The 12,297-nt window shown below is 47.0% G+C and overlaps 1 protein-coding gene across 1 annotated transcript in view; it reads left to right on the plus strand.

Annotated features, from left to right (window-relative positions):
- The window catches only part of Smu1 (Smu1 spliceosomal factor), a 189,081-nt gene that overhangs the window by 34,038 nt on the left and 142,746 nt on the right, over nucleotides 1-12,297 (plus strand). Inside the window, exon 2 of the mRNA XM_068356315.1 lies at nucleotides 11,991-12,201. Within this exon, the coding sequence (XP_068212416.1) occupies nucleotides 11,991-12,201 (211 nt within the window). The remainder of the gene's footprint in view (nucleotides 1-11,990; nucleotides 12,202-12,297) is intronic.

Below are 12,297 nucleotides of genomic sequence, written 5' to 3' on the forward strand. Positions count from 1 at the left end.
CGAGTCGCCCCGTTGCTCGTCGACTTCATTTTAACCAGCAGGGGACGCATTTTCACACCTTCACATCTTGCAGTAGAGATACCGGGATGATTGAGATTCTCTCAATACCACCATCGGCTCTCTCATTCCAGGCAGGGGAATGTTTCTCTCAGACTATCCGAGCAGAGCCTCATAGAGAGAGTGTACCTAGGGGTCTTTGACCTTGGGTAACCAGCAAGTGCTGGTCTGGGGGACCTGATCGCGACAGCTTGGAACCTCAAGCTTCTGCTAGTCTTCCCCCCAGTCTCAGACCCCGAGACTCTGGCAAGATGCATTCTGGTGATGGTGGGACAACTTCGACGCCTGCGTCTTCCCTCCTTTTTGTCTGCGGACAATGGGTCTCAACAAGACCAGGTTGTCTGTCAACTTTTCAATGGGAGAGCTCCACTGGGACTATGCGCAGAACGGTTTCTGGACCCTCTGCTTCCCCTGACGGAACTCCCGGGAGAGCTTCTCCCACGGTGCAGACTACTCAAGCAACCACACTGCGACATCTCTCCCGAACCGGGGCGTCGCTTCGGCTTCATGCCTGGAGACACTACGCTTCCTCCTCTAGAAGAGACAACCTGCTACAGTCGCGGTACGGAGGTCGCGTCATCTGCGATAGTCATCCACAGGGGTCTCCCAGGCAAAGTGAAGAGTGTAAGGTGGTTGGTGCCGTGGGAGATATACCTCTTCCCTTGAGGCCTCTTCTCCAGCAATAACGGTCTTATTGCCTTTCGGCGGGAGGAAACTCCTTTCCGCTCTCGGCAATGAAGCCTGTCGCTCAGCCTTTCCCTGACCTTCAGGCTTAAAGGAATAACTTTTTCCTGCCCGCTGGATCTATCCTCGCTCATGCGAAGCTACGATCGTCCCTGCCCTAGTCGGAGGAAGACCTCCAACTTGGAGCTTGGCTCGGACTTTTAGTCCTTTAAGAGATCTTCTCAAGACCCTTTTACGACAGGCCTCGGATTGTATTCCGCCTTGGGTCTTCTGCTCACTCTGGCCACGGCCAGTGTGTAAGCAATCTTCTTGGTCTCTTACTACTCCCCCCTTTCTAAGGAAGAGGGGAAGGCAACATTCAGGCTTGCTCCTGAGTTGTTGTCTAGACTCAGAATCTGAGGGTCCCGGCCCTTCGGTCCGATTCATTCAAGATTTCGAGTCTCCATTCTGTGTCTGATGTCCCAAGACCTTCTCTTTCTTGCCAGTAAGGAATCGAGAGGTTAGCGCTGGGAACAGCTGCAGTTTGTCCTCAGTTGCAGCCGATTTGGGAACACAAGGAGGACATGGGGGGAGAGTCACCAGTATACCTCTTCAGCCCGGACTCAAGGACATTCATCTCGACCTGTCTTCAGACCCTCCCCCGTCACGTCGCCCTACAGCACGATGTTGGATACATCGCAACGTCCCTCGCCTTCGAGTAATACTACTCTGTGACGCAGGTACTACAAGCTGGAGTCTGGAAGCGTCTGATGACCTTCGCAGCCCGCTTCCTGCAGGGCGTGACCCACAGGAGTCTCGATACGTTTTCTATCGCTCTGTGGTGGCTACACAACAGCTGGTCTAACCTCAGGCTCCTTTTTGGACAGGTAGCAGAAGGTTGAGGGCATTGTTATCAGGTTTTAGTCTGCATGAACGAAAGAAGTATGTCTGGCCCTTACTTCTTTCTTCATCATCCCCTCTACGGGGAAGCAGCATCCTGGTCTCTGCATAGCTGACCTCGAACCTCTGCAGGTAAACCATGCTTCCTTGTGTTCCGAGTATTGAGTTAATACTGTCGCGTCCCCCATACCCTGACGAGGTGGTATTGGGAACGTCCTAACCCAGAGTTCCTTCTGGAACTCCAGGTCAACTGCCTAGGACGGGTCACACTTCTTCCTTCACACACAAGCTTACGTAGGCCACATGGTTCCTTGTGGAGCAAGGAACTTGTGAGGTGCAGGGACTCCTTTTCTCGAGTGCGACTCACTCGGATTCTGAGTCCCCGGGTAAAGCCAAAGCCAGTATGGCTGGGGACTTTCCACCCTTCCTAAGGGATAAGTCACCCTTTGTAAATAGCGTGGTTTGTATTTCGGTTACGGAACAAATGACAAATTCGAAGATAATTTGTATTTTTCCTAACCATACAAACCTTAGCTATTTACACATATTTGCCCGCCAGCCCTGTCCCCCAAGACAAGTCCTACCTCTAAGTGAAAGTGAGTATTCACCTGTGTGTGAGGGGGAGGAGGGGTAGCTAGCTACCACTCCCCTACCCCCCCCCCCCCCCCCCCCCCGCTAACTAGCGCGGGGGTAATACACCCTCGTTAAATTCTAATGGCTCGCCATTTCAGCTACGCTAAAAGTAATACCCTTTGTAAATAGCTAAGGTTTGTATGGTTAGGAAAAATACAAATTATATTCGAATTTGTCATATTAGGAGCCTTTTGAAGTGGGAGTCTCCGATTGGTAAGAGATGATACTGATCATCTGTTACTATGCCCTGTAAAGACGATGAGGTCATGTCTCATAAGGATGAGAAGAACTTGATCCCAGATCATCAAGCTGATCGTCAGCACGGGAAGACTAAGAAGAGGATCAAGAAAAACTTGATCTCTCCTTGGATGAGTTGAGTAATAGAAAAGACACGGGCCTCAGACACCTCGATGACAGGTAGACGTCCCCGGGACCATGATGTCAGGGAGTAAGTACTAACCTGGCATTCCAAAGAATTTTTCTGTTCAGCAGGTACTGCAAGCAGGCAGGTGGAAACTTCAAACAATGTTCACCTCCCGCTATCTGCAAGACATAACCCATAGGAGCCTAGACACATTCTCAATAGGTCCTATGGTGGTAACACCTCAGCTCCCTTGTGGGACAAGTATCAGAGGTTCAAGGGTGGAGGTTACCTGCGAAGTAAGTCTGGGACGAATGTGGCAGTGACTGGACACTTCCTACTTCATCTTCCCCTCTCTTGGGGTGCAGTATTTGGGGAACCCCGCACAGCTAACCTCGTTCTTCTGTGGGGGAGTTTCACGCTCTTTGGACAACCTCATATCCATGTATATATGTGTTATGTTCCCATCCTCCTGTCAGGGGGAGGCGGGAAGAAATATACATTGTTAGAGGGCACGGCCCGAATAGCTACAATGTATGTTTCAACAGATTAATTCCTTATTCTCCAGCAATGATTGCCCGGGCCGTTACCCTGCTATGATAACAGGATGTAGGATCCCTCAAGGTATCACTATACAGAAGCCGTCCCAGGACAGTTGCCTGCCAGTTAGTTTTGGACTGGAGTTCTTTACACATACTGACCCCCCAGCACCAACCTCCTGAAAGTCCTACCGCAACTGCAAAAGGGACAGTTAATCGCTAGTGCTGGTGTGAGCAGAAGGGTTACCCTACCCCACTCCCCACCCCCTCCACTAATTAGCGGTGGGTAGTTACACCCTGACATAAAGTCTATCGGCTGGTTTCAGCTTCGCTGAAATAATACTCCTCAGTAAAGGGAAAATACAATTTTCAATATTTAACTTAGCCGGTGATTATATAAGCTGCAGCTCTGCTGCTCGACAGAAAACTCTACGTAAAAAATCCGCCAGCGATCGCTATGCAGGTAGGGGGTGTACTTCAACAGCGCCATCTGTCGTGCAGGTACTCAGTACTCATTGTAAACAAAGAACTCAAATTTTCTCTCTGTCGTGCTACCGGCAAGACCTACTAATTCGCTGTTGCTAACTGGATTTGTTTTCACAACTATTTGGTGAAGTACACTATTCTAGTTTTGAGCTTTCGCTGTGCAGGCTTTCTCTTCAATAAATCCTTGCATTCTTTTTTTGATATCGGATTATTTGTTGATGACTTTGGATAGTTTTTGAATTCCCCTTTGACCAATTCAAAATGGCTGACCCTTCTCAAGTCCCAAAATTCAGGAAGTGTAATGCTAGGGACTGTTCAAGGCGTCTTCCGAAGGCCTCTATCGATCCTCACACCGTTTGTTCCAATTGTCGGGATAAAACCTGTCAATTGGAAGATCGATGTGAGGAATGTGTTGGGCTTTCGGAATTCGATTTTATCGAATTCCAAAAATATACACGTAGGCTAGAGAGAGATAGAGTCAGGAGAAGTTCATCTCGTTCTGTTGATTTTTTCCTCTCCTCATGCCCCACAACCTATTCCTTCCCCTGTAGTGGTTGCTCCTGATCCCCCTTCTGGCACTCAGGAACCTTCGATGGCTGACATGATGCGTGCCATCCAAGCTCTGGGTGAGAGAGTTGAGTCCCTGGCTAGTGACCGTAACCAGCTCTTGGCGGACGTCAAGGAGCTGAAGTGTAAAAGTGCAGTGGGAAGTGGTAAAGTGAGTGATAGTGTTGTGGATAGTGTTGCGCTTGAGGGTTCGTCTGTTCGTGCCTGTCGTCCTCCTAGTCCGGGACCTCTTGCAAGCTCCCAAGTCCAGGGGAGAAGCAATGTCGTACGACCAATGGGTTCGAGAGGCTTTAATCAGCGAACAGACGTTCCCTCCGTGGTTTCGGGCGTATCTACCCAAGATCGTCCCACCCACACAAAGACGAGAGAGCCCATTTATTCCTCGTCTGCGGAAGAGGTTTCTCGTAAGAAACCATGGACCAAGGTCTCACGACCTCTTAAGCGCAAGTCGGTCCCTTCCGCGCAAGTCCAACGGCCCAGTTGTAGCCACTGGGTCAGTTTGGACTCGCTGCAGTCTTCCGACGACTGCTCACCTCCTAAGAGAGGCAAAGCGGTACCGCCTCAGGCAGTTACACCGTCTGTCGCCGCACCTGCTACTGCAGACCCTAAGTGGTCTTTGCTGCAGACCATGCAGTACCAATTAACGTCTCTAATGCAGGACTTTCGTGCGGAGAAGGTTGCTGCTGCACCTACCTCTTGCCTACAACCAACCACACTCTCGGTTGTGCGTCCTGTGGACGCTGAGGCAACCTTCTTGCGCACTCCAGCTGAGAGAGTCCCGCCACCCATGCGTTCCAGTGTACCCTGTCAGCCGCATGTTGACATTCAGCGACGCACGGAACCTTCCGTTGACGTTCGCGAGGTACAACAATCGTCAGAGTTGTTTTGTTTTGACGCGGAGCGTCAACCTCCGCAACCCAGTGTGGTTGAATATGCTCGCCCACATCAGACTAGACAGTCTGGAGTAGACGCTGTGCGTCCCCGCGCTGCTATGGTTGTTGCCAGCTCACAGACTGGGCAACAGTTCCATGACGTTGCGTCCGGTTCATTCACGCGTGCACCCGTGCGACCGGACTCAGCCAACCAGCCGATACCTACTCCATTGCCGCTTCCTCCTCAATTCTCGGACGATGGACTTTCTGATTATGACGATGCGGCACATTCGGACCTTGACGAGCCCAAGTCCACGCAACCATCTTTGGACTTTAGAAAAGTTCTTGCTCTGTTCAAAGAGATGTTTCCGGACCAGTTTGTGTCTGTGGCTCCGCGCTCTCCTCCGTCAGAGTTTGCTTTAGGCACGCTGTCATCCTCGCCTGCCTTTACTAGACTCGTCCTCGCACGCTCGTCCAAGAGAGCTTTACGAGTTATAGGAGAGTGGATGCAGTCCAAAAAGAGTCTAGGGACGACAGCCTTTACGTTTCCCCCTGCTAAACTCTCTTCCAGATCGAGCGTCTGGTATGCCACGGGAGAAGTTCTCGGCTTGGGAGTTCCTGCCTCTGCCCAGGGCGACTTCTCAAGTCTTGTAGACTCTCCCCGCAGGCTAGCCATGAGACGCTCTAAGATATGCTGGTCACCTTCGGACCTAGACCATCTGTTGAAAGGGATATTTAGAGCCTTCGAGGTCTTCAACTTTTTAGACTGGTGTCTGGGAGCTTTGAGCAGGAAGATCTCCCCGTCTGAGAAGGAATCTTCTTTGCTCATCATGTCCTGCATGGACAAGGCCATACGTGACGGGTCTAGTGAGCTTGCTGCATCGTTCGTATCCGGAGTCCTCAAGAAGCGTGAGAACCTTTGCTCTTTCCTGTCAGCTGGAGTGACACCTTGTCAAAGATCCGAACTTCTGTTTGCTCCTCTCTCTAAGTGCCTTTTTCCAGAGGACTTGATTAAGGAGATTGCTGCTTCTTTGATACAGAAGGACACCCATGACCTGGTTGCGTCCTCTGCCCGCAAAGCCACCCCTTTGCCTACCTTGTCAGCGAGACCAAGGATGGACACTCCAGCGTCCCGATTTATTCCGCCCTTTCGTGGCAGAGCCTCCAGCAGAGGAGGTGCTCGTGCCGAAGGGAGACGTGGGAAGAAGAAAGGAACCAAGTCCTTTAAAGGCAGAGTCTGACTGCCAGCTTCTTCAGACAGCAGTGGGAGCCAGACTCAAGAACTTCTGGCAGACCTTGGAGAAGAGAGGCGCAGATGCACAATCTGTGAAGTTGCTCAGAGAGGGGTACAAGATCCCGTTTGTACGAAAACCCCCTCTAGCAACGTCTCCCATCGATCTCTCTCCCAGGTACAGAGAGGAAGACACGAGACGAGCATTGAAACAGGAGGTGTCTCTCTTACTAGAAAAGGGAGAGGTAGTCAAAGTCCTGGACCATCAAACCCCGGGCTTCTACAACCGTCTTTTCTTAGTGGCAAAGAAGACAGGAGGGTGGAGGCCGGTGCTAGACGTCAGTGCGCTGAATGTCTTTGTCACAAAGCAGACGTTCGCCATGGAGACCACAAAGTCCGTTCTAGCAGCGGTCAGAAGGGAAGACTGGATGGTCTCTTTAGACCTAAGGGACGTATACTTTCACGTCCCCATCCACCCAGACTCCCAACCTTTTCTGAGATTCGTTTACGAAAAGGTTGTCTACCAGTTTCAAGCCCTGTGCTTTGGCCTAAGCACAGCTCCTCTTGTTTTTACGAGGCTGATGAGGAATGTAGCCAAATTCCTTCATTTAGCGGACATCAGAGCCTCCCTCTATTTGGACGACTGGCTTCTAAGAGCTTCTTCCAGTCGTCGCTGTCTGAAGGATCTAAAGTGGACTCTAGATCTGACCAAGGAATTGGGTCTCCTGGTCAATATGGAAAAGTCTCAAGTGGTCCCATCCCAAACTATTGTGTATTTAGGGATGGAGATTCACAGTCTAGCTTTTCGGGCTTTTCCGTCGGCCCCCAGAACAAGTCAAGCCCAGTTATGCATCCAGAACATGCTGAAGAAGGAACGATGTTCAGTCAGGCAGTGGATGAGTCTGATAGGGACACTATCATCCCTGGAACAGTTCGTATCGTTAGGAAGACTACACCTCCGTCCTCTTCAATATCACCTAGCTGTTTACTGGAAAAAGGACAAGACGCTAGAAGCGGTCTCGATCCCCATTTCCGAGAAGATGAAGTCTTCCCTGACTTGGTGGAAGGACAGTATCAGCCTCAGAGAGGGTCTGCCCCTGGCTGTTCAGACTCCCAACCACGTTCTCTTCTCGGACGCATCGGACACGGGCTGGGGCGCGACATTAGACGGTCGGGAATGCTCGGGAACTTGGAACTCGAGTCAAAGGACAATGCATATCAACTGCAAGGAGCTACTGGCAGTTCATCTGGCCTTGAAAAGCTTCAAGTCTCTCCTTCAAGGCAAAGTGGTGGAGGTGAACTCGGACAACACCACGGCTTTGGCGTACATCTCCAAGCAAGGAGGGACCCACTCTATGACGTTGTACGAGATCGCAAGGGACCTCCTCACCTGGTCAAAAGATCTAAACATTTCACTAGTAACGAGGTTCATCCAAGGCAACTTGAATGTCATGGCAGATTGCCTCAGTCGGAAGGGACAAATCATTCCAATAGAATGGACCCTACACAAGGATGTGTGCAAGAGACTTTGGGCCACATGGGGCCAGCCTACCATAGATCTCTTCGCAACCTCGATGACCAAGAGGCTCCCAATATATTGCTCACCAATCCCGGACCCAGCAGCAGTTCATATAGATGCCTTTCTCCTAGATTGGTCACATCTAGACCTATATGCATTCCCCCCGTTCAAGATTGTCAACAAGGTACTGCAGAAGTTCGCCTCTCACGAAGGGACAAGGTTGACGTTAGTTGCTCCCCTCTGGCCCACGAGAGAATGGTTCACCGAGGTACTTCGATGGCTAGTGGACGTTCCCAGAACTCTTCCTCTAAGGGTGGACCTTCTACGTCAGCCACACGTAAAGAAGGTACACCAAGGCCTCCACGCTCTTCGTCTGACTGCCTTCAGACTATCGAAAGACTCTCGAGAGCTAGAGGCTTTTCGAAGGAGGCAGCCAGGGCGATTGCTAGAGCAAGGAGGACATCCACCCTTAGAGTCTACCAATCGAAGTGGGAAGTTTTCCGAAACTGGTGCAAATCAGCATCTGTATCTTCGACCAGTACCTCTGTAACTCAAATAGCTGACTTCCTTTTATACCTGAGGAAAGAACGATCTCTTTCAGCTCCCACTATCAAGGGTTACAGAAGCATGTTGGCAGCAGTCTTCCGTCACAGAGGCTTAGATCTTTCCAACAACAGAGATCTACAGGACCTCCTTAAGTCTTTTGAGACCACGAAGGAGCGTCGTTTGGCTACACCTGGTTGGAATTTAGACGTGGTACTAAGATTCCTTATGTCAGAAAGGTTCGAGCCGCTTCAATCAGCCTCCTTTAAAGATCTCACTTTAAAGACTCTTTTCCTGGTTTGCTTAGCCACAGCTAAAAGAGTCAGTGAGATTCACGCCTTCAGCAGGAACATCGGATTTTCATCTGAAACGGCTACATGTTCTTTACAACTTGGTTTTCTAGCCAAAAACGAGCTACCCTCTCGTCCTTGGCCGAAATCGTTCGATATTCCAAGCCTATCGAATATGGTTGGAAATGAACTAGAAAGAGTCTTATGCCCTGTGAGAGCTCTTAAGTTCTATTTAAGACGAACTAAACCTTTACGAGGACAGTCAGAAGCTTTATGGTGTTCAGTTAAGAAACCATCTTTGCCTATGTCAAAGAATGCTTTATCCTATTTTATCAGACTGTTAATACGAGAAGCTCATTTCCATCTGAGTGAGGAAGACCAAGCTTTGCTGAAGGTAAGGACACATGAAGTTAGAGCTGTCGCAACTTCAGTGGCCTTTAAACAAAATAGATCTCTGCGAAGTATAATGGACGCAACCTATTGGAGAAGCAAGTCAGTGTTCGCGTCTTTTTATCTTAAAGATGTCCAGTCTCTTTACGAGAACTGCTACACCCTGGGACCATTCGTAGCAGCGAGTGCAGTAGTGGGTGAGGGCTCAACCACTACAATCCCCTAATTCCATAACCTTTTTAATCTTTCTCTTGAAATGTTTTTATTGTTGTTTTTGGGTTGGCCGGAAGGCTAAGAAGCCTTTCGCATCCTGGTTGATTTGGCGGGTGGTCAAATTCTTTTCTTGAGAAGCGCCTAGATTAGAGGTTTTGATGAGGTCGTGTGGTATGGGTTGCAACCCTTCATACTTCAGATCCTAGGGGTCGCTCAGCATCCTAAGAGGATCGCGAGGCTCCGTAAGGAAGACGTACTTAAAAAGGCAGAGTAATTGTTCAAGTCGACTTCCTTACCAGGTACTTATTTATTTTATTTTTGTTATTTTGATAACTTCTAAAATGAAATAAAAAATCCTTAGCTCATAATAATGTAAACATTTATTGCTGGTCTCTACCCACCCCCCTGGGTGTGAATCAGCTTATATAATCACCGGCTAAGTTAAATATTGAAAAATGTTATTTTGATAATAAAATAAATTTTTGAATATACTTACCCGGTGATTATATATTAAAGGACCCTCCCTTCCTCCCCAATAGAGACGCAGTGGACCGAGGAGAAAATTGAGTTCTTTGTTTACAATGAGTACTGAGTACCTGCACGACAGATGGCGCTGTTGAAGTACACCCCCTACCTGCATAGCGATCGCTGGCGGATTTTTTACGTAGAGTTTTCTGTCGAGCAGCAGAGCTGCAGCTTATATAATCACCGGGTAAGTATATTAAAAAATTTATTTTATTATCAAAATAACATATTACTTCTAAATTTATCATCTTTCATACATAAATTATGAAAAGAGACTTATTGTCAGCCTGTTCAACATAAAAACATTTGCTGCAAGTTTGAACTTTAGAAGTTCTATCAATTCAACCACCCATTTAGGAAGATTATTCCACAATTTGGTCACAGCTGGAATAAAACTTCTAGAATACTGTACGGTGTAGTATTTAGCCTCATGATGGAGAAGGCCTAAATATTAGAAGTACAGTAATTGCATACCTAGTACTCTATTACGAACAGGGTGGTACTGTCGGGAATATCTGAATATAAAGGATAGTTAGAATTATGAAAAATCTCAAGCAACATGCATAATGAACTAATTGTATGACGATGCCAGAGATCAATGTCTAGATCAGGAATTAGATATTTAATAAACTGTAAGTTCTTGTCCAACAAATTAGGATGAGAATCAGCAGCAGAAGACCAGACAAGAGAGCAATACTCAAAAGAAGGTAGAAAGAAAGAATTAAAACACTTCTTCAGAATAGATTGATCACTGAAAATCTTGAAAGGCTTTCTCAGTAAGTTAAGTTTTTGTACAATTGAAGAAGTCACAGACCTAATGTGTTTCTCAAAAGTAAATTTGTTATCGAGAATCACACCTAAAATTCTAAAAGTCATACAGTCATACAGAGTTTAAGAAACCTTGTCGATGCTGAGATCCGGATGTTGAGGAGTAACTGTCCTCGACCTACTCACAATCATACTTTGAGTTTTGTTTGGATTCAACTTCATGCCCCATAATTTGCGCCATGTACTAATTTTAGCTAGATCTCTATTAAGGGATTCAGCAACCCCAGATCTACATTCAGGGGATGGAATTGATGCCAATGGTTTAGCATCATGTGCATATGCAACAAGTTTGTTTTCTATGCCAAACCACATGTCGTGTATATAGTGTGAAAAGTAATGGGCCAAGAACACTGCCCTGAGGAAGAACAGATACAGTATGACATTTCTATACTCACCATGGTCCCCATCAACAACAATTCTTTGCTACCTATTTAGTGTATTAAGAGTTGACCCACCCTAAGGCAGCAACCATTCATGGATTCTCGATCTTCGCGGGTGTCTCTGTTACTCTACCTTAACCCCGTTAATATCAATGCCCTACTGTATTTACTTTCACTTCGGCTGTTAACCCGCTGGTATTGACAAAACACTGATTTAAGAGGTTTAAGTATGCATATCCCCTGCATTATCATGCTCAGAGGCTGCAATCTCAAATTTAATCAGACAGTTGAAGGAACTCCGACCCACCGTAGTGTGTCTCCCTATGTAAAGAACATAAGGTTTGTATTTTGTTTAGGAACAAATGACAAATTTGGATGTACAGTAATTTTTATTTTTCCTAACAATGTGAACCTGGAGCTCTTTGCACATACTGTACTTTACGCCCCATCACCTAACCCCCAGGAGAAAGTCCCGTCTGCAATCAAAGTGAAGAAAGTATAAGTGAGTGGTACATCTCCCCGTTGCCACTGATAACAACAGGGAAAGTTGTTGACTCTTCGTTAAAAGTTTTATAGCTGTATCTCTGCTAGTGCTGATTTCTTCTCCCTATGTATAGAACTGCTGGTTTGCATTGTTATGAAAAATACAAATTATAGTACAGAACATGTACAGTACTTCCAAAATTTTCATATTTATTGTATTGCCTTATATATTTCATTAGCAGCATTAATTCAATATACAGTACTTCTCTATTCAAATTTCCCAGAAAATCTGTTTGTTGCTAGTTCTAATGTACTTGGGACACGAAGAAAGAACTCCATGACAATGATAACTTTATTGCAGTTTGTAGACTCTCATTGTAATAGAAATTTTAAAACTAGTTTTAATGGTGATTTATTACTGGATTTTGAAATATTCTAGAGATTAAAACACTTAGAGTATCATGGGAACTGCAAATGCTTTAATCATCCTGCATACTTTTATCTTTTCAGTGTCATCCGTTTAATCCAGCAGTACCTGAAAGAAAATAATTTGGGTCGGACGTTGCGTGCATTGCAGGAGGAGACCTCCATAACCCTGAATACTGTGGACTCAGTTGAGAGTTTCATGGCAGATATCAATCAGGGGCATTGGGACACAGTGCTCAAGGCCATCCAGACTCTTAAACTCCCAGATAAGAAACTCATCGATTTATATGAACAGGTAAGGCACTGGAACTTTGATGATGACATTCTTTTCCAATTCTTTTTGCCAGCTAGTTGAATATTATTGTTCCAGCACCAAATACAAACCTTTCAG

The sequence above is a fragment of the Palaemon carinicauda genome, chromosome 32 (genome assembly GCF_036898095.1).
Source record: "Palaemon carinicauda isolate YSFRI2023 chromosome 32, ASM3689809v2, whole genome shotgun sequence".
Taxonomy (NCBI): Eukaryota; Metazoa; Arthropoda; class Malacostraca; order Decapoda; family Palaemonidae; genus Palaemon; species Palaemon carinicauda.